The sequence below is a fragment of the Heterocephalus glaber genome, unplaced genomic scaffold (assembly GCF_053883595.1).
Source record: "Heterocephalus glaber isolate CG9 unplaced genomic scaffold, H.glaber_assembly_v1.0 deba00001538, whole genome shotgun sequence".
Taxonomy (NCBI): domain Eukaryota; kingdom Metazoa; phylum Chordata; class Mammalia; order Rodentia; family Bathyergidae; genus Heterocephalus; species Heterocephalus glaber.
Genome location: NW_028258333.1, coordinates 4289666 through 4316921, shown reverse-complemented (window position 1 = coordinate 4316921; position 27256 = coordinate 4289666). Strand labels below are relative to the sequence as shown.

At 49.5% G+C, this 27256-nt stretch overlaps 1 protein-coding gene across 1 annotated transcript in view; it reads right to left on the bottom strand.

Annotated features, from left to right (window-relative positions):
* Positions 1 to 8085: 8085 nt before the first annotated feature.
* Trio (trio Rho guanine nucleotide exchange factor) overlaps positions 8086 to 27256 on the bottom strand; it is a 314560-nt gene continuing 295389 nt past the window's right edge. Inside the window, 11 exon segments of the mRNA XM_004845192.4 lie at positions 8086 to 10400; positions 10891 to 11029; positions 13445 to 13645; positions 15210 to 15288; positions 18014 to 18135; positions 18387 to 18549; positions 18739 to 18766; positions 19445 to 19583; positions 20959 to 21206; positions 25090 to 25832; positions 25835 to 25876. Of these exon segments, the coding sequence (XP_004845249.2) occupies positions 9852 to 10400; positions 10891 to 11029; positions 13445 to 13645; positions 15210 to 15288; positions 18014 to 18135; positions 18387 to 18549; positions 18739 to 18766; positions 19445 to 19583; positions 20959 to 21206; positions 25090 to 25832; positions 25835 to 25876 (2453 nt within the window). The 3' untranslated portion in view covers positions 8086 to 9851.

Here is a 27256-nt window from a genome sequence, read left to right as displayed (position 1 = left end):
AAGAGCAGAACTGGGCTTTGCTGCCCTCCCTCAGTGCCCTGCGCACAGAAGAACCAGCCAGGCTCTGAGCTGGTTGTTGGCACTCACTAGCCCGGCCAGTCCCTCACTTCTGGTCTCTGCTCAGTTATCCTTTTCTGTATATTCAGCACTTTGGCAGGATGTGGTGGAACAGGGCAGTAGTAGCTTACTAGTGTTGATGGTTCAATGAGCCTTCCACAAGAAATGCATTGCAGATGTTGTGCCCAGATCGCGAAGTCCCCAAAGACCACCAATGAGCCGATTCCAATGCAAACACACAAGGGTCGTTTATTCAAGCTTGAGCAGGGACTCTCATCGGACACCGACGCAGCGGGTCAGGATTGAGAGCCCCGACTCTAAAACACCAGGGGTTTTTATAGAGGTTACAGCAGGGCGCAGGGTTTTCAAAGCACACGCAAATCACACAGTTGGCTAGCATTTAGCAAGTTTTGAAAGTTTAAACCTGATTGGCTGTGCCTTGCGCGCTGAACTGCAAATGGCTGCTCAAGTCACCGAAAAGAACATCTGGGATACTGGGGTATTGGGTTAACTACTGATTAGCTGTTGCAGGCCATCGAGAAGAGCATCTGGGACATTGAGGCAGCTACTGATTAGCTGTTGCTAGGCTAGTTGCTAGGGGACTGCTGAACATTATCACAGGCAGGTGGCCAAAGTACATCTTGTGGTTTTTCTTGGAACTAGAATTTATGTCCAGGCCACCTTACTCTAAGATGGGGCCAAATTTTAAAATGGAGTCACTCAAGCCTCACAGAAGAAAAGGTACATGGCAGTACAATGTGCAATAGCTTAAATTCTGAGTCACTGGTTGTGTAGTTTCTCCTTCAAACAATAAAACCAAGTGGTTTTTGTACCTATCACAGGAGACTAACATCACGTAATGCTAAAACTAGCAAGTACGAAGAGAACCAGTGATGCTGAACTCTGCTTCTGGAAAGATGGAGAAGGCTCTGTTGTGCTCTCTCTTTCTGACACACACACACACACACACACACACACACACGTGTGCGCATGGACATTCATACACAATGAAAGACCCTAGACATTATATATGAAAACAACATGAAAAGATACTACCAAGTGAAAAGAAGAAAACAGACCGGGGCCAGTGATTTAGCTCAGTGGTTTCACAGCCTGCTGTGCAAGTGCAAGGACCCGAGTTTGATCCCCGATATCAAAAAAAAAAAAAAAAGAAAAGAAAGAAAACAGATCAGCAAGGGTCTTCAGGGCTGGGGAACCACAGGGTGAGGGATTCCCTGGGACTTTTGCTTGCCCTATACATCCCAGACTTGGAGCTAAAGAAGCCAGCAACCTGGAAATATCAACAGATGCACACAACAAAGGTCCCCAGAAAACCTGCTTTGCCTGGACAAAGGATGAGCAAAGGGGCAGCTTTGTAAGATAGAAAACTTTCACATGGTAATCAAGTAACTTCTCTTCTCTAGCCAAACAGCACTGGGAAAACATGGCCCTCATCTTATTGGCAAAGACTAGTGCAGAGCCTAGACGTCTAGTCTTGCCTAGCTATAATGGAGGCCAAACAGGAAGCCAGAACTCTCCTCTACCCTTTGATACCAGTGGAGATTACGGGGGGGAGGGGAAGCTTGTGCTTTTATTCCAACCCATTAACAAGAGCCGGCTTTCCTCCCTCCTGGGGTGGTATCAAGGAGGACCAGTGCCGAGTCAGGACTGTGATCATCACCTAGGGGTAAAGAAGCCTTCAAGGAGCAATCATAAACATGCGTCACTAAAGTGATTGCGTAGGAAGTCTCAGTAAAGAAATAGAACATACAGGAGAAACCAAGTGAAATTTTAGAGCTTAGAAACACAATGACTGAAGAAAACTCAATTGATGGACAGAAGACTGGAATGGACAGAAGGAGGCAGGGCTGCAAAAGAAACTGAAGATGGGCTGTGGTTGTGGTCAGTGGTAGAGTGCATGCTTAGCAAGCATAAGGCCCCGGGTTCAGTCCTAGCACTCAAGAAAACAAACAAAAAACTTGCAGAAATAATGACTGAAAACTTCCCCAATTTGACAAAAGACGTAAGCCTACAGATCCAAATAAATGCACAAAGAGACACAAGAGAGTCAAAGACAAGGAAAAAATACTGAAAGCGAGAGAAAAAATATCTGCCTTATGAGGGAAAAGCAATTTGAATGGCGGCAGATTTCTCATCAGAAACCACGGAGGCTTAAAGAGACTGGCATGACATTTTTCAAGTGCTGAAAGAAAAGAGCTGCCAACCTAGAATTATATATCTGGAAAAACTGGCCTTCACTCATGAAGGGGAAGTCGAGATATTCTCAGAGGAAGAAAAACTGAGAATTTGTTGCCAGTAGAATTACTCTAAAAGAACGGCTAAAGTTAATTCTCTAAATAGAAAGGAAAGGAGAAATCTTGGAATATCAGAAGTAAGGCACAATGGAAAAAAATATGAGTAAATACATTTTCTCTTATTCTCTTAATTCTCTAAAGAGAAAAGCACTCAAAATTTTGTTTGATCCCTGAAGAGAAACAGTGAAAAAACACTGTGCGTATTATGGTTCTAAATCACTTAGAGGAAATATTTAAGACAATTACCATTATGGAGGGAAGGTTTCTACATTTCATTAAAAATGGATTATACCAGTGGACTGTGGTTTGTATGTATAATGTAATACAATGACCATTAAACATACACAAAGAAATACATTGAATGACAATGTAGGGAAATCAAAAAGAAATTTTAAAAATGTTCAAGCAATCCTTATGAACAGGTAAAACTCAAAAACCAAATAGAGAAATGGAGACAAGACAGAAGGGTAAGCCAAAAATTAAATAAGGGGAGGCTTATGCCCTTAACTTTTCAATACATTTGATTAAATGTAAATTATTTAAACATACTAATTAAAAAAGATGAGTGGAGTGGATTACAAAACATGATCCAATTATAGGTTGTCTATAGGAAACTAATATGTAATGATATAGGATGCTGACAGTAAAAGAGTGGAAAGAAAATAAAAGTCAAAATGGACTACACTGATGTAGTAATAGACATCAGAGCAGTTACTCCGAGACAAAATGGGATGTTGCAGTGATAAAAGCATCAATTCAAGAAGACATGGTAATCCTTAGTATGTGTGTATCAAACAACAGAGCTGTAAAATATGTGAAACAAAAAATTGAGATGTGAAGAAGAAACAGACAAATCCCTATAGTTGGAAGCTTCAACATTCCTTTTTCAATAACTGATTGAATAACCAGTCAGGACATGATCAATCTTTTTTTGAAAAACACAAATGATCACGATTCACTGAATATGAAACAGGTAATTTGAATAAGTATATAACAGTGAAGGACACTTGTAACATAATTCAAAAATCCACATAAAGAATTCTTCAGGCCAACATGGTTCCATTGGAGAAGTCTGCCAAATACTTAAAGAAGAATTAACACCAAGTCTACACAGTATCTTCCAGAAAGGTAAAAGTTAATACTTCCCAGTTCCTTTTAGGAAGCTAGTCATACCCTGAGACCAAAACCAGTGAAAGAACAAAACAGAAAATTACAAGACTAACATTCTGCATGAATATAGATATAAAAATCCTTAGCAAGATGTAAGTGTAGTTCAGAAAGAATTATACACCATGACCAAATAAGAGTTCATTCCAATGATGCAACATTGACTCAATATTTGAAAATTAACCATATTACTAGGTTAAAGAAGAAAAACAGTATCAACTGAAAAAACATTTAGTAATATCAACATTCATTCATGATAAAAACACTCAGGGAAACAGGAAAAGGAGAACATACTCATCTGGTTGAAGAGCATTTATACAAATCTTCAGCTAACACTGGACTTAATGGTAAAAGGCTGAATGTCTTCCCTCCAAAGACTAGAAGCCAGACATGGACATCTGCCTTCACCACTCATGTTTAACTTAATACTGGGAGCTATAGCCAATGAAATAAGCAAGTAAGAGAAAAGCCATTCTGATAGAAGAGGAAAGAATAAAATTGTTTCTATTTGCAGATTGTTTATATAGAAAATCCCAAGCCCCAGAATTAGTGATTTATGCAAACTAGCAGAACAAAACATTAAAAATTAGTGTTTTTGGCCTATATATCAGTAATAACAAATACATAGATACCAAAATTTAAAATATGTTTACAAATGTTTAAAAAACATACTTAAGTATAATTCTTTTTCTTTTTGGTACCAGGGATCGAACTTGGGTCCTTGCGCTTGTGGGGCAGGCGGCAGAACCATTAAGCTAATCTCTGGCCCACTTAAGTATAATTCTAACATAGAGAAGAATTTGTAGAACTATAAGATGTTGATGAGAAAAATAAAAAGATCTCAATAAATGGAGGCATACTATATTCAGGGATTGGAAGCCCCAGTGAGGTGAAGGCATCGATTTTCCTCAAATTGATATACAGAAAAAAATCCCAAGAGATATTTTACAGATGTAGATAAAACTATTCTGGATTTTATATGGAAAGGCAAAAGAACTACAGTAGCTAAAATAATTATAAAAAAGAAGAACAAAATGGAAGATAAGTCTATCTGCCTTACTGAATAGCTATAGTAATCAATGCTGGGTGGTTGGTAGAGAAATAAGTAGATCCGTGGAACAGAGAAGAAATGGCTCTACAAAAATAGGCTGAAATGCTTTTGACACCAAAAAGGGTGGGCTTCTTAAAAATGGTGCTAAAAATTCCTGGATACTCATATGCAATCAGTCAATCAATCAATCAATCAATCAGTGTAAACGAAACATAACAAAAGAAAACAAAACAAAGTGAAAGCAGTAACAAAACACCCTCAATCTAAACCTCACACCTTATTTGGAAATTAATTCAGGATGGACCACAGACTTGAATGTAAAATGTGAAACTTAAAAGTTTTAGAAAAAAAAAAAACCCCAATAGGAAAAACCTCTCAATTTAGGTCTAGGAAAAGAATTCTTAGACTTAACACCAAAAGCTTGATCCATGAGCTACTGATAAATTGGACTTCACCAAAATTAAAAATGCTTACTCTGTGAGAGATCCTGTTAAGAAACACTATGGAGAAAAAGCAAGTATTTGCAAACCACATCTCCAACAAAGGACCAGTATTTAAAATAAGGAACTTTCAAACTCAGCAACTAAAAACCAAGCAGTCTGGGGTGGAAGTGTAGCTCAGTGGTACAGGTCTTGGTTAGCACCCTGGAGGCCTGGATTTGATCCCCAGCAGTACAAAAAGAAACCAAAAGCCAAAACAAACCACAACAAATCAGTCCAACAAGAAAAAGGGCAAAGAACAAGAAGAGACATTTTCCTGAAGACGATGTTTAGATCTGTAAGTAAACACTCAAAAAGATGTTCTGTATCATTAAACATAGGGAAAAATGCAAAGTAAAACCACAGTAAGGCATTACACATTTGTTAGAATGGCCAAAGAAAAAAACAGCGCCACCACCAAACGCTGGTGAGGATGCAAAGGACAAGGAGGACTCACACATTGCTGGTGGAATGCAAAATGGTACAGTCATTCTGACAAAAGTCTGGCAATCCCTAAAACAATTTGATATGTAACCACAATAGAACCCGTCAATGGTCTCATCCCAAAATGAAAGCTTTTATGTTCACACAAAACACCACACAAATATTCATAGAAGCTTTACTTCTAACAGCCAAAAGCTAAAAAACCTCAGATATTTTTTCGGTGAGTAAATGGTTAAACTATGGTACCATGGAATACTGTGGGGTAATAAAAAGGAAAAACCACTGGTACATACAACCCCCCGGGTGAACCTTCACAGAGGCAAGCTCAGTGAAAAGCTTATATCTCAAAGGTACACACTGCACGATTCCATTTCTCTAACCCCTCAAAATGACAAGATTATAGAAATGGAAGACAGGTAAATGGCTGGTAAATGGGTGTAAAGGAGGGGATGGCGGCAGAGGGAGGTTGGGGCTGCTATCAAAAAGCAACACCGGGGGAACTTGTCGGGATGGAAATGCTCCACATCTTGACATACTGATGCTAATATTCCGGTTGTGACGCTGCTTTACCGTTTTAAGGTGTTATCACTAGGTGCACAGTGCATTTCATACAGTTGCACAAAAATTTGCAATGTACAATGATCTCAAAATAAAATGTTTAACCTAATTTAAAAAGTACGTTATTGTATAGTTTTATTTACATGAAGTTCAAAGGCAAACTCACCCATGGGTGACGAAATCAGAGCAGTGATTGCCTCTGGTTGGGCAGGATCTTCTGAGGGTGATGGACAGTAGACAATGAAAATGTTCTGGCAAGCCGAACAACTAGGTGCTACAGCCAAGTGTTACAGCTCAGTGTCACAGCCTCCTATGTCTGCGCTCATACAAGTCTCAGCGCTTGAGTAAAAACAGGAGCCTCCTTATATAGGGGGCTACAGGGTAGGCGAGCATGCTCACAGAAACAGGGGCGGAGCTAACAGAATATTCCTGAAAGGGCTGGGACTAACAGAACCTTCTTGAGAGGGGCGGAGCTAACAGAACATTCCTGAGAGGCCAGGAAGTTCAAACAATTACAAAACATTTGGATACATTGGGCAGGTGGCTGCCCAGTGGCACAAACTGTTACATTTCTGGAACAAAACATTCTATGGAAAAACACATAGAGGCACGGCCAGGGCCTGTCTTACTGTACAGTATTGCTCAATAAGAAATGCTCTGTATTTTGTCTTGAGTGATGATCACAGGTGTGTACAGTACACCTATAGAAATTTATTGAGCAACTGACTTAAGATTCATGTACTTTATTTCTGTAAGTTAGATCTCACATAATAAATCTGAGGATTATTTTACCAGTTGCACAAATTTTTTTTTTCCAGTACTAGGAATCGAACTCAGGACTTTGAGCTTTTGAGGCAGGCGTGGCACCACTGAGCTAAATCCCCGACCCTCCACAAATTATTTTTGTCTCCACTGTGAGGTCTCAAAAATGTACAGCAGTGTATGATCTTTCCTTGTAATGGCACTTGCCGTGATGATAGTTGTGCTTTTGCTAAATCTTGGAGATTCCCACTCTCCTGCCCTACCCTACCCTCAGGATAAGGAGCATCCATAGATTTCAAAGGTATATAAATAGTAACTTTCAGAATGTAAAACATCTTGATATCTGAGCAACACAAGTCTAGTGACCATGATAGACCACACATCTGAATGCCTTTCACTCACATGTGCTTTGATGATTTTACAAGCATAGCTGCTTCAGTGTGTGTGCAGATTAAAGGAGAACACCTCAACAGGCTTGATGCTCTGCCGCAGGGTGGACGAGAACTGACCTTCAGGGTGCCTTCGGGACTCAGGAGGGGGACACATCCAACTGGTCAGCTTCTGCGTCCCAACCACAGGCTCAGCAGAGATGTCGTCCTTTCACACTGGTCTTCTCTTCCGGTTTCCAGCACAGATGGACTTCTGTTCTTCACAGTGTGCTGATTAAGTCACCATTCCAGAAGGAAAGACCAAAAGGATCAAAACAAGAGATGATACTGTTCATCAGATAAAACAAGCTACCACCAGCAGCAGGGACCAGCAGGGCATCGAAGTCTCACTGGCCTCACAGCCCCGCAGCAGAACACCCAGGGGCAGTGGCTACAAATGCCTGGGGTCCAGGAGCCCTGAGGTCTTCTCCACAGGTGCAGTGTTTTCATCTGTAACACGGTGCTTGACCTAGGTACTTCATCCTCCTGACCCCGTGACAACGTTGACTACTTTTCTGAGGCCAGAATGAAGAGCTCTTCCCTTTGCTCCCATTCTACCTTCACCAGGAAACGGGATACCCTAACGTAGGAAGTGCTACAGCCCCACCAACAGTCCACTGCCACTCGGCACACACCAGCAGCCCTAGTGGTTTCTCTGCACCCATCTGCAGGAGCCTGATCAACCCAATTTCTGGCCAGGGACTGGGGATTCCCCAGCCCAGAATATTCCCTCCTCTCCCACTTGCCAGATGCCCACCTCAGCACCCCCTCAGCGATCTCTCATTCAACAGTGACCAATGCAAATAAAAGGCCTAACACAAAAATCGGGCAAATATGTTTAATTTTTTAAAATAACTGATGGCAAAATAAAATATTTACATCACATCATACTGTGTAAACATGTAAGGTCTCTGTACAAAGAAATGTACATGCAAAATAATGTAAAAATTTAACTGAAATAATAAAAGAAACAATACACAAATAAAAGTTATGAGGTTACGGATACACATCCAGTTCTGAATCCAATTTCTTTAAAAAAGTTTCTGTACAATTTTACACGAAGAAACAAACAAAAACCCAATAAAACAATAAATAAAGTACACTGGAAGCTGCAAAGCTTAACTATGCCAGTTTATGGCTCAAGACCCAGATGCTGGCTGGCTTGGGAAGCAGGCTGGTCTCTTTTAGTGTATTTCACACAATAAAGATAAAAAGACATCCAGAAAAATTCACGTGAGCCCAGAAACCCAGCCTCTTCTGATGAAAGGACTCCCCACACCAGCACTCATTCTGCCACAGTGACACGGGCATCGGGTACCAGCCTCAGGATGGCTAGTGCTTAATTGGCTTTAATTTCTTACCAAAAGCTCAAAATCCAGCCAATTTTTGTACAGAAAGTTGAATGTCAAAAAGTTTAAAAAGTAGTAAATTTTGTCCAGACTGATTTTGGGAAAAAAATAATACTTTGGCATTCTGAATAATAGCATAATAAATTTTAAAACATTACCCTATTATCCAGTTTTATATTCAGAGTATGAAATCACTTTTTACAGTCTTCAAAACTGCCAAGCTTCACGAAGAGTTAAGACTCCTTGCACTGACGGCAAAGGGCTACGACAACCTCCCCCAACACACACACAAACCCATAAAGCTCACTGTACGACGTGTGTGCTTTTTCTATGTGTTTATTACAGGAACAACAGAGGTCTTCATAAATAGCTGCATAAAATGTTAAAGCCACAACATTGCACATGATATGAAGTAAAACCAAAAAACCCCAGTGAGTGCATTTACAGTCTCTTCATCTGACTGTATACCGCTCAACAATCTGATTGACGGCTCGGGGCGGGGACGGGGCAGCGGGACTGGACCCGACCTGACGTCATCGATGGGCAGACCCTCGGACCCCAAGAGGAAGGCCCAGGCGGTGGGTGGCAGGAGGGAGGGGAGGGTGGGGGTGCCAGACCGAAGGCAGGAAGAGTCTTATATACAAGTAAGGCCTACATTTCATCAGAGCAGAACGATCCATTCTATTTTATCCAAAAGTTTGAGGTTGAATGCACATTTCAGAAGCAAAGTCTGGTGTCCCTGGGAGACGCACACAGATGAGGCAGCTGGAAAAGCTCAGGGCCAGGTGGACTTGGGGTGCTTGCCAAGGTTGTGGGAGTGGCTGTCATCTGGGTGGGTCTTCCCCAGAGATGCACAGTATCTTTGTTTTGTTCGTTAACACCAGTGGTTGAACATAGGCATTTTGTTTCCTTGAATAAGTCTTGAAAATGTTAAATTTGCAAAATTCTATCCATGTTCATTTAAAAAAGTACCTTTTTATTTTTTTGCAGAAACCTGAATAAAATATCGTGATACAGCAATGCGACCTCTGGCGTGGCAGAGTGTAACTGAAGGTCCTCCACCCCCGCGCAGCCCGCAGCTCTGAGTCCAGGTGCTGCGGGGCACAGCTCACTTGGAATGCAATTTCACACGATGAACGGATTGGCAGCTGGTCAGTTAGGGTTGTTTCTTTTCCTCTTCAAAATTCAAATTAACAGCTGATTGGCAGGTGAAAGAGAATGAGAGAGAACTTCAAGACAGGTCAAACTCTAGGCAGAAGCCTGCTCTGTAAGAAGCTTTTAATGCTACGAATAGGTCGAACATCATTCTGGTGTTTGCGCCGCTCAATGAAGGAGGTCAGTCTGGACGTGTCCAGGACATCCGTGCCCTTGCTGTGACTGCTGCCCGCCTGTAGCCACTGCTCCTGCAGGGCCAGCGCAGCCGAGGGACGCTTGGCAGGGTCCTCCTGCAGGAGGAAGCACACGAACTCCTTGGCCTTCTGGCTGACTCCTTTAAAGTAGTCATCTGGGAAGCTAAAGTCTAGTCGGCAAATGTTCAGGCAGGTCTCCTCCACGCTGTCATCCAGGAAGGGGGACACGCCGCTGAGAAGCACGTACGTGAGCACGCCAATGCTCCACGTGTCCGAGGTCAGGGAGACAGGGTTCCCCAGGATGATCTCAGGGGCTGCGAACTCGGGGTTCCCCAGCAACTGGTGGATGTAGTAGGTCGTGTTGAGTTGGACAGCATCTCCAAAGTCAGTCAGCTTGATTGTTGGCTTGGCTAAACTCTGATCCACCAGGATATTCTCAGGCTAGAATACAGGACAATACAGTCATTTTCACACGCCCCTGACCTGAAGCTAACCCTGATGACTGTCAGCTTGCAGAGGGAGAAGCCGTCTATGCAGCTCCGTCTGGAATGCTAAGGGTCATGCAGTGAACCAGGCTGGTTTAGGAAGCTGGGTGCTCAGTTTAACGCCCAGCACTGTGAGGAACTCTCTCTCCCTGTCCAGGTTACTGCTGCCCTCAGTCTCACACTAACTCAGCAAAACCCACAGAAACTTCCTAAAGCTCACGTGAAATGTTTACCTAGTACCTTACTGATTGGATTTATCACTGAACACAACTCTTAGAAACAGGTCAGGAGTTAGGTGCTCAATTCCCCTCTGCCCTCCTTCCTTTTCCTGTCCCCAGCGCCCCTGGAGAGCTTCAGAGGACAGAAGGGGAGAGCTGCTCCCAGGGCATGTGTGGCTGAGCCAGGCAGGGTCAGCCCTGCCTTTGTCCAGCCCAGGGTCTGCCAACCTTTAGGTCCAGGTGTGCTATCCTGCAGTTGTGCAGGTATCGGATGGCTTCCAGAACCTCCCCCAGGTGTGCTCTGATCTTCCCTTCCGTGAGGCTTCCCCATCGAACCACGCAGTCCAGGAGGCGGCCCTGGTCAGCCCTGCAAAGGCGGGAATGGGGGTGTCATTACGGTGAGCTTCCCTTTACTGCCTTCTTCAGGCTGCTAAGAAACAAACACACTGGACCACTGCGAATGTTTCACTGGTATTTCCGGACTGGGTCTCCACGGAATAGCATCACTGGATAATAAGGGCGATTCTTTTGACTTTCACTGTGAAGATGCAAGTGGGGAACAAGGCACCTGTTTCTGAGGGAACTGGGTGGTGGAGAGGAACGGTCAGGGAATCACCTGGCCCTGTGACGGGAGGAACAACCTGGCAACTACTGGGCAGCGCGGGGCACACGGCAGGGACTCCAGAGGTACCTGGTGCTGGGAGGAAGGAGACTGCCCCGCCTCACCCCCTGAGCTTGGTTTCCTCACCTGCAAAATGGTCACGTGAAGACTGGATGAGATCAGAGTAAAGAGCCAGACACTACAGCAACACAGTGTTTAGTGCTGGGCTCAAAATTTTCCTATTCAGAACTAACACCCCACCCCTTTTCCTTCACAGTGCCGGGGATTGAACCCGGGGCCTCAGGCACAGCGGCTAAGCTCTCTGTCACTGACCTAGAGTCCTAGCCCTTTTTATTCTGCCACAAAGTCTCACTACATCGCCCAGACTGGTCTCAAACTCTAATCCTCTTGCCTTAGTTTCCCAAGTAGCTAGGATTACAGCATGATCCACCAACCCTGGCTTGAACTCATTTTAATATTTAAAAACCACACAGTGCTACTATGTACGAGAACTGAAAGAGCAGTATTCCTTTAACCCTCAGTACTCTCTGAGAGCGTACCTCACCGTTCCCACCTTAGGGGAGAAAACCGAGGCAGAGGGTACGGAACTGTCCCAAGGCCCCACACCCTAAGCAGAGGGGCAGGCATTGGATGGGTCCACTCTGAACACTGGCCTATGCTGCCCTCTGTGTCTGTGAAACAAATTTATAGGAGGAGTGGCCGCCTGCCTGTCTAGTAAGTAGGAGTAATCAATGCAACAGCGATTAATTTGTTCCCAAACTGTAACTGTCTGTAAAAAGGTCTGCACCAAAGGCAGACACTTCAGGCTGGAAACTGAGGCCTTGGAGGAGATTTTGCCAAGAGTTCAAGGGACAGTGCCTGCTCACTGTCATCAAGCACCCTCCAGAGGGAGCCCCAGGTTTGGAGCCCAGAGGCCACGCCTGGGCTTGACATCAGCCCTTTCCCTTGTCCCTGTGCCCGAGCCCCTCGATCTGCCCCTGGAGGTCGGAATTTGAGAGTCCCAAGGGCGAGAAATGAGTCAGTGGGAGAGGGAACCAGGATGAAAGCCAGCTGGGGACCCTGGCTCATCCTCCACGGCGGTGCTCGGCGCCTGTGGGTGGTGCTCCCCTCTGTGATGTGCCTTCTATCTGGCAGAGGGGCTGGAAAGCGGACCCCCAGGTGCTAGGGAAGTTTCAGCCGCAGTGCCTGGGTGTGTGGGCTCTCCTGAGACCCCACTGTCACGCAGGGCACTGGGGCTACCAGCAGAGGGTGGGGAGTCTGGACCTGAGGCTGCTGGGCCCTGACAGCCTTGCCCTGTGAAGGGTGGTGGGGTACATTCACAATTTCACTGAGAAAAGCAATACAACAAACAACTGCAGGAGCAGGGCCTTGAGGGAGTCCCTGCTGGTGAGGGCTTGAGCCCTGCTGCCCTCGTGCATCTGCCCCTGCGTGACGCTGTGGTGGTTGTCCTACCCACACTGTTATTCCTACCCGAGATCAGATGGAGTTCTAAATAGTGGCAAAAGGCTTTGCCCTTGCTGACGCAGAAGAAGCTGTAAACCCAGGTAAATGTACGAGATGGTCTCCACTAAAAAGAGGGAATAAGAACTTTCAAAAAACCTCAAAGCTGTTTCACAGAGACTGGAAAGCTGTGGGGGACAGGGATTCTCAGGCCAGACCCCTGCCACCTGGGCAGGATACTGAATCCAGCCGGGGCGACTGTCTTGTGCCTTGTAGGCGCGAAGCAGCATCCCACCGGGCATCTGTCCACTAGAGGCCCCCAGCACCTCCCTGAGGTAACACCGGAAGTGTCCGGTGCGGCAGGTCTCACAAGCCCACTGCGAGTCCCTGAGCACATGCGGTCCTCAGCAGGCACCAGGTGCCAGGTCGGCCTCAGGTTGCCAGCTGGGCACTGGGTCCTCAGCCTGGCACAGGCCCGGCCTCCTGGGAGCTCTGGAAGCTGGGCTGCGCCCCAGTGGGCGGACCATGGGGGCCTGGGGCAGCACAGAGTGAAGACGGCCCTGCTTACCGCCATGACCAGAAGGCCCTACGCCCCGGTCCCTGAGGACGCTTAAGTTTTAGGCCTTTTGTGAATTCTAAATACCCAGTTTCTAGCCTTCTCAGAGAACAAACAGAACAGACAAGCTACGACATGGAGAAGAAAGCCCAGTGAGTACGCACATTTCCAAAATGAGGACGTAGCTGGTGGGGGTCTCGAAGGTGTCCAGGAGGCCAACCAGGAGGGGGTGCTGGAGGTTCTGCAGGATGCCGAGCTCGTGGGTGACCTGGTCACGCTTCATCAGCTTCTTGTTCACAAACTTCGTGGCCACTGCTCGCTTGGTTCCTTTCTGATCGCATTTCTTAACAACAGCAAATCTGCCCCTGGGACGATGTTGAGAAGACCGTGTTTAGAGGCCTCGGAGGTATGACATGGGGAAAGGCGCTGTTTCCCACCGACTGGACACAAGCCTTCCTCCATGGCGGCAAGCGGGCTCCTGTGCACAGGCCCTGCTGTCCTGGCCATGCTGGGGTGGGTCTGTGTGCCGAGAAGGCCCGGGTCCTGTCCATGTCCTCCAGGAGGCAGCCTCCCTGCCACAGGACTGGTGCGGAGGCCCAGGGGCTTCCTGAGCTCTCAGGGGGCAATAAGTGGAAGTGTGAGAGCCCCACCTCTCCAGGCAGCTTCCACCTCCATCCTCAGGCCCAACATCCGCTTGCTGCTCCCACAATGTGTGGTCAGGGACTCTGGAGCTGCACCAGGGACCCACACCCAGAGCCATGCTGCACCCCGACCATGTCTGGACAGGATGAGCTGGGACCTCAGGCTGGAGCCTGTAGTCACATGGGACAGCATAATCAGTGACCCTGTGGCAGGGGCGGGGTGGGCTGCAGGGGATTTATAGAAGCCACTACTTCTACTTCCTTTCTCCTCCTCTCCCAGTAACCAGGTGGCTGAGGAAGCGCAGCTGTGGTTTCTCAGGCTGGGACTTCACAGGCCTTGCAGCTTCTGCTTCTGCCCTTCTGAAATGGCCCCGCCATCACATGGAGAAGCCAGGCTGAGTGTCTCAGTGACGGGGCCCCAGGTGTGAGAGGGAGGCCTGGATGTGGCAGCCGGCCTAGCCAAGACAGACAAGTGTCTGCCCAGCCAACCCACAGCACCGTGAGGAGGGGCACATTGCTGCTGTGAGACTGGAAGTGGGCCTGCTTTGTTACATAGCAATACATAACGTGCAGACTCAATCGGAGCCGTGTGGCCCAGGCACGGCCACTGGAACATGGGAGAAGGTTAGTGTGGAGCTCCCTGGAAAGCTCCTCAAAAGGCCTGAGCCAGCAGGGTTTGGGCCTTCCTCTCCAGCCCATGATGCCCGCAGGTGTGAGTGCGTGTAGCACGGTGGCACAGCCAGACACAAGGAGCCTGGGTGTCCGGCACGAGTGAGCCGCCCGGGCCTGGACCACCCCTCCTGGGGAAGATCGGCTCCTCCATGCTGAAATCTCTCTCTTAGTTGGTCAAGAGAATCCCAACACTCTGTCTTAACGATGGTGCAATTCCTTTAAATCTGCGTGCACAACTGAAACCTGCAGGGCATATTCAGCCTTTCCCACGCGGGATTCCAAGAGAGAATGAAGTCCTACAAGAGGCAGTTTGCAACACTTCTGAAGCCTCCCAGGTGGCGCCCAGCTGGTACTGTCCAGACGCACAGGTAGGAAGGAAGCCCGTTAATTTCACCAATGGACGGCCTGCGGCTATGGCAGCAGGGACTCATTCTCTCTGGGAACCCAGCTGGAAACAGCTGCTTTACTGCCCAGCTTTCACTCTTTCCAGGTTACCCTTCCCGTCCGAGACGGGAGCCCCCATCACTGCAGCGCACCCCCTACTCCCAGTCTACGCATGCTGTTTGCATTGCAGCCTACGCTGCTCTCAGAAGGGGCTCTGGGCTTTGCTTCCTACCTGCCGAGTTCAGCCACTTCACTGTAGAAGGAGTCAAAGTTGTCCTTCCAGGTCACCATGATCCCGTCACTCCCTGGACCTGCGAGAAGAGCAGCATCTCCCTTGAGTGTGTCACCAACCTGCACCATCCACAGAGCAGCTGGAGAGGCCACTGAGCATCTGAGATGGGCCCATCGGAGTGGGGAAGTGTTTCAGTGTAACACACACAGGATGCTGGGACTCAGCATCAAGACAGAATATAAACAGTTCATAAATGATTTATAGAATTAGGCTGAATCATTACCCCATGCTCAAAAAAGTGCTTAAAAATGATACCTGCGCAGGGTTGCCTTTTTAAATTATTATCATTATATATTATATATTTTTTGTTTTCTTATACTTTAGAGGAAGTCAAATCTTGCTATTATTGAAATTGTTTTAAGAAGGAATAAACTGTCCAGTTGATAAATGAAAATCACTGGGACGTCTTGAAAATAATGAGCTTTCTTTAATGACTGCGCAACAGTGTGCCGGCTGTTGTCACAGTGATTTTGTACAGAGGCTGAGGCGGCAGCGGTGTGCTCAGTGGGAAGATGTGCACCATGAGCAAGGGGATGCTGTGTATTCACCTCCTTCGGCAACGGAACTGTGACTTGGGGCTTTTTTGAGTACAGCTTGGCTGCCCTGTGTAGTCCTTTAAAAGAGACGTATGTGGTCTGTGAGAGAATTATAATTTATTTTTCAAAAGAAAAATTTGCAAAAGATCTTTCCAACAATAATGTGCTATAGATCTTTTGTTCTCTGTAATAAGGATTAAATGCTGTTTTTTAAAAAAATGTAATTGATTTGTTCATCTACAAATTCTTTTCACAAGAGAATTGAGCTGTTACAATAAAATTAATAAAAATTTATAGAACCCCCCCCCACCCAAAGGTGAGGCTGATAACTCTGGCTGTGCCACTAACAGCACCCACAGGCTAACATTTTCCTACTCACAGCTTCTCTCACAAGGAAGAAGAATTACTGAGTCTCTCATTTAGGAAAATGAAGTTATTTATTGCACTAGGCAATTTTGAAACATTTACCAAATCCCATTCAGAAATACCGAATTTTTACCTACATGAAGATAATAGTTTTCCTCCTCTAGGGCTTGGTTATTTTTGTTTGTTAAATAAACATTTTAACTCAGACTTTCTACACAGAAAAGCACATCAAAATAGCCATCAACCCTCCTAGCAACTGATTCAAAGAGGGGCTTCCCGTGGCCCCTCCCTGCTGTCCTTCACGTGGGTTCTGCATGTGCAGCGGTACGGTGCACATCACTCTATGCCTGGCATTCCTGCCTGCAGCCGCAGCGAAGGGCTGGAGGCGCCCGAGCTACTCTGTCCCGGGCTGGCATCACCGCGCTCAGCCTTGGCTTCCCAAGCAGCAGAGAAAGCGGCTGGGCCTTGGACAGAGAAAGAACTCAGGCCCACAGTCCGGATACTCAAGGGGAGGAAACAACCTTTGCAGACAGGACAGAAGCCACTGTCTGTAACCAGCACCCTGAAGATACCACCAAATAAACTATCAATGCCTGCAATGACAAGGCTTCTCACAGAGGACAGTCAGTCTGGAAACTCCAGCACCTTGGCATGGCCTGCGTGACACTCTAAAGAGCTCAAGGGGCTACACATGGATTTTTGGGACCAAATGCCTGCACACTTGCTTTTCCATTGTTTTCCCGCTCGTATCTCTATGGTGTGAAGTCTTACAGCCAAGTTGCTAAGCTTTCAGTAGTGATTTATTAAAAAATAAACAAGTATATAACTTCTATGAGATCTTTTAAGGCTTAGAAAATTAGTGACTCTTTACTCTCAAATGCAAGACTTTGTTCTTTTCTGTGCCACGATCCAAAAATCAGAACTTGTCCTTTCTCTGATTTAATGAAGTTAGATATATGGCATTAAGATATGTTGGATGGAGTTCGAAACAAAATTTGCTTACTGACCACACACAGGGCACTCTAGAGCTCATTTCATCTTTGGTTTGCTTGAGACAGGGTCTCGCTTTGTCGTTCAAGCTGACTCTGAACTCACTTTGTAGACCAGGCTGGCCTTGAACTCACAGCGATCCTCCTGCCCCAGCCTCCCCAGTGCTGCAATTACAGGTGTGTGCCACCACACCTGGCTTCACTTCATCCTTGAGTTGGGCTTTTTATTTTCGTCTGTACAAACCTTCCTATACCTGGAGCAGCTAAAGGATGGCAGAGAACTCTCAGCTGCTCTGTGTGGTACAGCTCCCAGAGAGGGGCCGCAAGAAGCCAGGTGAAACCTGTTGCTTTCTGAAAATCTGCCCAGAAAAACTATAACAAGTTCAACAAGACCTAGGACAGCTTCTGCCCAAGTAGCTTACAGCCGAAGGGAGAGCAGCTGGGGCTGGCAGTGAGGGGCACCAGGCTGCAGCCCCGTGGGGCGTCCTCCTGGTGCTGCCTGGGCAGCCACTGCGCTGTGAGCTGGTCCCCATGGAAGGGACGAGAGGACACACTTGCCTAAAGGACCCTTCCTTTTGTACCCTCGTTCTTCTCGAAACCTACTCAGACCAGATTTATACTCGGCAGGAAGCCTGGTGAAGAAGGCACCCGGAGTAAGGAGAGCTACTGTCACCCACCTTCCTTCCAGGAACAGGAGTCCCCAGAGCCCTGTGCCCTTCGAGGGGCGAGAGGGACGCCCCCTGATGTCCCACACTGTGCGCTGCACCTCTCCTTTGGGAGGCCCCATGGCAACTTCTTGTTCCACATAGTTGAGGCCGTGCCAAGAGTGCAGGCTGCAGACTCTGTGGCTTACCTAGAACCCTCAGACTGGCCGAGGACGATGCTGAGCCCATGTCGTTCACAGCGATGCACGTGTAGATGCCGTCGTCCTCTGTGCTCACACCGACAATCTTCAGAGTGGCCTCCCCCAAGTCACTGTCACACACGGAACACACTGGGGTCACAAAGGCGTACCACACGGCACCAGCTCTAACTCCTCCCCGCAGGCCACAGGTCCAGGCGAGGAGGTTTAAGTGGCTCATATTCCACGCTGGGGTATGAAACGTGCACTCAGACAGTCTGGGTCCAAAGGGGACCAAGGAAATGGATCATATCAGCCACAGTGAAGGGGCCATTTCCACTTACGTTGCAAAAACATAGTGCTCCCAGCCGGGGAAGCCCCTCACCTGTAGGAGATGCTGTAGTGGCCATCGCTGTTCAAGGTGTTGTGCTCAGGGCCCTTCCAGGTGATCGAGGCCTTGGGCCGGCCACAGACGCGACATCTAAGAACAACGGTCTCCCCTGTCTCACATGTGACCTCACTCAACGGGATGACAAATTCCGGAGGAACTGGAAGGGGAAGGAGCCCATCAGCCTGGCCACCTCTCCCACAGCCCAGCGAGTCTCTAACTGACCAGCAGCTAAGCTGCTGCCCAAGCCCAGAGTGCCACAGGAAACCCTTTCACAGGGCTGCCCTGAGTGCTCTGAAACACCCCAGACCTGTGACCCTGAGACTGGAGGGAAAGTGGCAGAACTCACCATCATAAATGTAGTTGGGATTGAGAAGCTGAAACGGAAGGAGGAAACAGGTGTTAACCAAAACCATGAGTGATTTCCAAGTAGTCTGCTTGGATTCCAGGGCTAGTTATTGTTGCAAGATGGGAAGAAACAGGACTTGGCCTGATGGGGCCAATGCAAACACACCACCTTTTACTGCCGGGCCAGCTCCTGAGCAGGGTGCGAGGCTCCTTTTGAGGAGGTATTCCCTTTCCCTCTAGCAAAACTCCCACAGGTTTCAGGTTCTCTGATCACTGAGGATTAAAGCTGGCGAGGGCTCCCCAAGAGAATTAGTTAGACTCATTGAAGCTGCGTCCTGCACCCAGTCACCTCCCCTCCAGCCTAAGGCCCCAGCTTCTCTGCACCCCGTCTGTCCCTGCTAACCTGAACTACTGTGTGCTGTGGGAACCTAACAAAGTCTGCTGAGGCCACGCGTGCCCGTGTGCGTGTGTGTGTGTGTGTGTGTGTGTGTGTGTGTGTGTGTGTGTGTGTACAGGTGTACAGGTGTAGACCTGGTCCGGCCAGCACTCTCCAAGGTACCCGCGAAGGAGCCCCTCAGTCACTGCTCTGGGGGCGGGATGGAGTCGGGCAGGTGGGAGACTCTTCCCATGCCAGCCTGGCGCTGGCCTGCAGTGCACCGCGACCTCTGGGCCCCGGGTGCTGTGCTGCCCAGGCTGCTCATCCTCACCTTCACAGACACCTTGCTGCTGAGTCCTTCCCGTGACTTCCGATAGCCATTCTCTAACTTGCCTTCCCTTTTGCCGTCTTTATCTTTTTTCTCAGATTTTTTCCTTAAACGGAGTGCTGTGTGCCATGATGTTGACTTCCTGGGAGGGAAAGAACATGCTGCGAGTCTATGCCTGTCCAGCGTTCGGCAGGTGCTCAATGCACACTGCATGGAGTGACCAAGAGTCCTCTGACACCACACAGCGATGATCTGTCCACTTTCCCACAGTACCCAGAAGTGGGAGATGAAACCAACAACCTCTTAAATCACGTTTTAAGGATTAGAATAGAAACGCGTCTGTGACAATTAATTTTGTGTGTCCACTTGACTGGGCCACCTTGCATTCCGGTATCTGGTCAAGCATTTTGGCCGTTTCTGGCTGGGACGAACACTAATTGGCAGAGCCCACTGCCCTCCTTCATGTGCAAGCTGAAGGCAGGACCTCAACTCAGGCTGGCCTGCAACGCTTCAGACTCATCTCCCCGGGGAAGCCGCAATCGTGTCTCCACCGCTGCAGAAGCCCATTCCTGACAGAAACTCTATAAACACATGGGCTACTGGTTCTGCTTCTCTGAAGAACCCTGCTAAAGAGCTCAAGGACGTATTCTGGGGAAACCAAGTACAAGATGGGATTCTTATCTGAGACTTCTCTCTCATTAACTTATTATGGCTGATGTTAAAAAGCTATAAAGCAGGATTCTTTTCTTTTCCTTTTCTTTGGAACCAGGGATCGAACTTGGGACCTTGTGCTTTCGAGGCAGGTGGCGGCCCCACTGAACTACATCCCCAACAACTAAAACAGGGTTCCTGAGCAGAGCACTAAGATGCAAAAGAGGAAAGCGTGAAGGACTGCATGGGAAGGAGTGATGGCTCCGTGGAGCTGCACAGCATGCGCTGCACACCGGGCTGGGGGCACGGCCGGCCGTGTGTGAAGAGCAGCACGACCTTGTCGGGTTTCCTCTGTGTCTGGCCTTCTGGGGACAATGTTCAGTCACAAAGTCCTTTAATACTGCTAGTCTCAGAAACCGCCTGGCTGGCCTCCTGCACAGAAAGCATTTTGGCGAGACAGAGGGAGGGGAAATGTAAAAGCAGCCCGATTCAGTTTTCTTTAAGATACTGTTTAATGCGGCAAAGCTGCTCAGTCGAATGCAGCTTCCAGCAGGGAAGGCACTGCACAGCCTTTCCCTGCAGCCTGGAGAATGTGTCCTGACCCAAGGTTCCCAGCACAGCCCTGACCACGAGCTGGGACCCACAGGAGCCCCCCAGGCTCCCCAAGCCCACCTCGGGACCTGAGAAGGCCTGGTGTTCCTAAGTGCACGTTACTAGAAGAGCCCCTTACGTTGAGTCCAGGGATGGAAGGATGCCCTGCCTCCCCTCTGAGGCTCTGCAGCTTGCTCAGGGGGCCGATGTAGACAAGACACTGGCCCAGATTTCCCTGTGCCCCATGTACCAGCCCTGTCCCCCCTGGCACTCACTTGAGAGTCCCGTCAGGGTTCTCCATGATGACTGCACTGGTATGGCCCAGGACGAAGCCTGGAATCCAGCCCTCGGCTGCGGGGCACTGGTCAGTGGCGGCACGGAACACCAGAAACATGTTCTGCTGGTTGCTGGCCAGAATTTGAACGACCTCTCCTTGATAGACGTTTATCTCATCCTCCTTCACTGCCGTGTAATCGTGTGTCACCAACATGGTGGAGATGTTGCTACTGCTGCTACTTTCACTCTGCAGAGGGAGAGATGAAAAGAAAAGGCAGACAGGGCCTGAAACGAGATCTGACAACAGGAGCCGCTGCTCAGTGCGCACCACGAGCCAGGACGCAAGCCAGGCTCACCCGACCGGCAGGAAGACATTTGTAGCTTTTCTTCTATCAGGGATTGATCTCAGGGCCTTCACACAGAACTACATATCCCCAGTTCTTCTTAAATTTTTATTTTTAAAGTTTTGAGGCAGGGTCTCAAAGTAGCCAAGTTGCTCAGGATAGGCTCAAACTCTTGGTCCTCCTGGCTCAGCCTTCCAGGCGTGTGCCACCATGCCCGGCTAACTGTTCCTTCACTCTCTTCTTGCTAGCTTAGTGCAACTTTTTCAATACCTGAAAATCAGTATTTCTTTGCACAGCAATTTAAAGCCAATCTAAAAACAAATAGCAGTGATGACATCCTGGAAGCCTCGTACTATCAGTCTGGCTTTCCTTGTGCTCTCCAGGAGTGGCCAACTCCTTGCGCACAGGGCACGTGGGGTTAGTCCTAACCCACACAACCATGTCACCATTAAGATTCAGCTCACTGGCAGGTTAGATAATGGAGATGCTCCCAGATCTCCAGATAAAAGGTTCACCGAGAACATGGATTCCAGGATCACAAGTTGCTGGCCGGCCCCTTTCTACCTCTTTTTCACTTAAAAAAAGAATGTGGAATATCTGAAAAGTACATCAACTGCTCTTCTGCTCCTACAGGTCGTTGCTCTTGTCTCCTTCACACGTCCCTCAGAAGGTGAGTGCTTTTATTGAGTTGGCTTGGTCCAGTGTCCCCAGGGTGCTGTTCCCTTGGGAACACACGGCACAGCATCACAGTGCCTGTGCCACTGATCCTCTGGAAGGGACTGTCACGTGGGGCGTGGGAATGCTGCCCGTCCCTCATGCTGCAGCCCCAGTGGCACCATTCTCCATGGTCGCAGGGACTGACAGGTAGCAGGTGCTCAGAGCTGGTTAAGTGACTCTGTCACAGGCAAGATTGCTAAAGTAAAGCAAAGGTGACTTTTCAGAGCCATCTATCCAGGGCCACAAGCCAAGCGAGCTGCTGAGAACAATACATATGGCAGTTATCTGTCCCAGGCTCTTATTTAACAAGCGACCTACTGCTGTAGGAGAGGAGGACAGAGCCGAGACCGCTGCCAGGTCCTAAGCTACCTCTTGTCCACATGCCCTCTGCCCAGTTAGGGTGTGGGAAATGGCACCTAGGACCTCGTTCCTGTGAGCTTGTTCTCAAAGCTTCTGCGGTGCTGCGGGATGTTCGGATGCCTCTGCGGGCTCTGGGATGCTCAGCGGGAGAGCGCCCTGCACACCTGGCCGCTCAGCTGTGGTCTAGTGAGCTGGCCCAGGGCGTGAGTAGCCAGAGACGTCCTGCCAGCCTCTGGGAGGCCAGCCCGGGAACGCAGGGACCTAAGCATGGACTTAAGTCAGGACATGGCAGAGTGCCACGTGCCTGTCCCTGTCCCTTGTAGGTGCCCTGCTTTAGCTCAAGGGGTGCCATGCATGTCAGGCTCTGGCCTCTGCCCACTCATTTATACAACTTTATGCTTGTGTGTACTTCAGTAGTTTGATTTCTATGGCAACATCTAACGGTTTTGAGATTATAGAGCTAAATGTACTAGAAAATGTAAAACTTTTTTTGTGGCATAGCTGCTTTGGGTAATAGGCTACATCTCATAATGTGAATATTCTGCCACAATAATCACAGCGGTTGGTATTTTCTGAAAACCTTCCTAGGTGCCAGGCTGTGTATTAGGCATTTAAAATCCGCATTCCTTAATTCTCACACCCACCTTGCCAGTGGATGTGCCCCCTGCTACTTAACTGGGAAGTGAGTGGGTCTACACGGCCACCTAGCCAGAGAGGCGGGCAGGACGAGCAGCCAGGCCACATGCAGAGTCCCGGCAAGGGCCAGCACAGGCACGGCTGGGGCTGTTCTGTGCCCACTTCATTCCGCTTCCGACAGAACTGAGAAGGGAAGAAGGGCCTGAGCTGTGGGGGGAGGCACAGCTGCCTGCTGTGACCAGAGGCCGCTCCAGAGAAGTGGCCTAAGGAGAACGAGGCCTCTGCTGCCCTGCCAGGGGCTGAGCTTGAATGGGTGGAGGCCGAATGATGGCTGCTTCTCACCCAAATACTGGAATCTTGAGGACACATTCAAATCCGCGCTCTGGCCTCTGGCAGTCTTCCCAGGCCTCCAGGCCATTTCTGTAAGGCATTTTGTTTCTTTCCAGGTAACCCACCATGCAAGAAATCAAAGGCAACTCTCCCAGCCTCAAACTGGCTGAGCCATGCCAGCGGCCCTGGAGCCGGGCCACATCTCAGGTGGACACTAGGGAGCCAGCTGTGGATTCTGAGACACAGGAAGCTCCTGTGCTTCCTGGGTAAGTGTGCAGGTTATGACGGGCTTGAGAGGTGTCAACTGGCTGACCTCATGATGGTCACGGCTGGCTGTAAGGCCAGGCTCGTTTACTGAGCAGACAGTGAGGTGCTGTGGGCCAGCTGCCTTCTTGTAACTGGAATCGCCTTCGGATGCTCACTGCCTACCTAGCGCTTTCAGTCGAGCTGAGGCTCCCTTGCTCTGCATAGCACCCACAGTGAAGGTGACAGGGACGTCCACTCCAGAGGACACCTACCCCCACTTTGGAGAATAAAACTCGGTGTAAATAAACCCACCAAGACCCACTTAGCTTCTCTCTCAAATGTAATTTAACAAAATTATGCAGCAGAGGAGAAAAGGCTCAGATCAAGTTAACCCAAATAAGGGATTAATAGAAGTGCAGAAGAAAGAGACATGCAAAAGCTAGGTTTGTTTATATACACACACAAAGAGAGACACAGACCCTTTCAGGGAAATGTATTTAAAAATTTATAAAGTAATCAAACACTCATTAGAACAGTTCTATTCACTCACGCATGCCTTCAGGAAAGTGTTATGGGCCAGGCCATCTGCCATGGAGGACACAGTTGGAGGACAGAGAGGAAGCCACAGAATGAGGGGGAACCCAGCACAGCCACCCTTCTGCTTGAGAACAAAGCGAAGTGACAGCAAGTGAGCTGGACCGCCCCGCCACAGCGCCCCCCGCTGGACAGACGCGAGCACAGCCGCCTTCTGTGGCTGGAGGCCCTGCGCCGAGCGCTGCCCAGGAGCGAGGAGCGTCTCCTCCAGAGCGAAACGCGGGGCGGAGGGAGCCGTTCCCACCGGGCAGATTCCTTCCCCCATTTGGCCAGCTTAGTTTGTTTTGAGTTGCTGTTGGAAGTTTTCTTGAGGGAATTTTTTTTTCATCAGATGAGTCAAAAAATGCTGCAAAAATAAGGCATGAAGGAGCAAAACCAAGCAATGAGCAAAAAGCTTAAAGTGTATAGATTTCAATTCAAATAGGAGGTAGAGAGCAGGAAAATGACCACTCCAAACCAAAAGGAAAAAAAGAGCGAGGAGGGCAGGGGCTGAAAACAAAGTCCCAAGATGCTTTGCTCGTTGGAACATGGCAAAGACTCAGAGATGCTGCGCTGAGGAGGTTAATGATCTGCTTCTCTGGTTAAGGAGACAGGAACAAAGCCAGTAGCGAGTTAGTAGAGACGAGAGCAGGCGCGGCCGCAGTCCTCGGAGACCGGAGGCGCTGCGCTCCCTCGGGCTGCGCGCCTGTTCGCCAGCGCACGCGCACACCGCAGGCGGAGGCGGGACGTCAACTCGGCAGCGACCGCTCCGCACCGCACCGCGCCGCACCGGAGGCGAGGACTGGGGACGCCGCGGACCGGAGTCCGGAGTTAGTACGGAGGACAGCAGCGGCCAGAGGTTTAGAAGAGCTGGCGGGACAGAGGCGGTGGGGCGGACGGGCGCAGGCTCCCCGGCGCTCTTACCCCATTGCTCTGGGCGGACTGCACCGACTGCTCGCTGGCCGAGGAGCAGGTGCTCGTGCGGTCCGAGTCCTTGCCGGGGGCCGCGTGGCGGTGTATCTGCCGCTGGAGGGCGTCACTGTCCCCCGGGAAGGTGAAGGAGCCGGGCCGGCTGGCGGGGGAGGCAGGGGTGGAGCTCCAGAAGGAGCCCCCCTTTTGCAGGGGGCTGCTGGGGGGAAAGGGCTCCTTGCCGAAAGGAGAAGGGAACGCGGCAGAGGGAGGAGAGTTCAGAGGCGAGATGGCGCCGGGTCTGGGCTTGCCCAGGGGCAGCGGGCCCAGGTGGCCCCGTGCGTCCTTGGCACCTCCTTCCTGGCTCGCACCACAAGCATTCCCGGTGGCTTTCCTGGGGCTCTCCATCACCTTCATCTTGGGGACGGGCTCTGCTTCCCGCTCGGGGCCTTCGGAGTCTCCACTCGGGGGGAGCTTGCTGGGCCGGCCAGGGCCAGCCTCGGGGGCCAGGCCGCTGCTGCGGGGAGGCAGTGAGGGGCTGGGCGCGGACGTACCTGACATCCTGTCCGCCTCTGCCTGGCCGGAGGCTGCAGAGGAGACCAGCACGGGGGGGTGGTGTCTGACAGGCTGCGGGATCCGGGAGGGCCTGCTCCTGCTCGAGCTGGGGCCACTGCTACAGCTGCTGGGGCCACTTCCGTGGCTACCGCCACCGCCGCCACCGGAGGCCCCGCCGCCGCCCCCGCCCCCGCCGCCGCCGCCCCCCCGCTGTGGTTCCTCTGGTACTCGATGGGCGATGTCAAGGCTGTAACCAAGCAAGACACAGGGAGGCTCAGTCAGGGCTGGGGAGAAAGGGATACCGGGGATCAGAAGGAAGTGCCAGGCAATCACTGCGACCTCAAGCACGCACTCTACAGCCTGACCCCAGCAGCAGGAAGGGCAGCGCTTCTCGCCTGTTCCCCGGACTTCACAGAGCGAGGGAGTCGAGAATGGGAGATTCCCCACAACAGGCGAGCGGCCACGGGGGACGGGAGGCCCTGCACTGCGGGGAGAGGCTCGACCAGGACCTGGGTATTGCAAAGTGAGCAAGGCTTCCATGAGGTCTTCTTTAAGCTGAGTAGCTGGGCCCTGAAACGGGCTGAGGGTGGAGTAACCCTGCAGCTATCACACACAGAAGCAGCTGTACAGACTGCTCTTGCTTAGTAAGTTGGACAGAGCAGGCGAGGGAAGTTAAAGGGCTTTACTAGGCACCTTGCAGGTCAGGAAGCTGTCCTATCTCTTCATTACAGTGATTTTAAGACAGTCACTGGATGAAAACAGAGGACTCATACTAAGCCTGACCCCTGGAAACACGCACTTTCCAGGTGTTCAAACCTCTAGGAAAGACAACAGTCAGATGCAGCGCCTCCTCCTGGGAAGCCCTGCTGGCAAGGGCCTCTCACAGGAGCCTAGCAGAGGGAGGAGACGGCCAACTTACAGGTGTGGCCCAGAGCTGCCTCCCAGAGGATCAGAGGTGGGGCGCTTCCCTCAGGCGCTGGGAGGCGAGGCCTGGCTGGGGGATGTCGCTGCTGAGGGCGGCCTCGAGAGGGCGCTCTCTGGTGCCTGCCTGCTCGCTGCTTCCTGGCTGTCATTTCAGCATCTCCTCTACCATGTAATTTCTGCATTATTTCTGCCTTTGAGCTAACTGACCAGAGACTGAGATCTCTGAAACTGAACCAAAATAACCCTTTTCTTTAGGTTGTACCTGTCAGGTGTTTCGTCCCAGGAATGGGAAGGTGACTAATAAATACCAGAGTTCCTGCTCCACTCAAGTCTTGTTGCTCCTGTAGGATACTGTGCAGTGTCATTAAATTTTAACATCGCAGCCTAAGCATGCTTGTAATTTGGGGCAGTTTATTCTATTTTCCAAATCCCGTGCTCTGAATTCGTGCTGGTATTGCACATTTAAGAACAACACATTTAAAGAGCACTTGCCCTCGTGGCCACACAATCTGCTTCGAACTGCAGATGGAAATGACTGTCAGCCAGTAAGCTGGACAGCAGCCTGGAGTGAACACCTAGGCAGCTGACTGCCACGTGCCCAAAATGTCACATGACCTAAGGCTTTCACTGAATGCTTGTGAATCTCATGCAATGTATGGAGGTGGTTTTCACATGACAGACAACATCACAACAACCTCCTGTG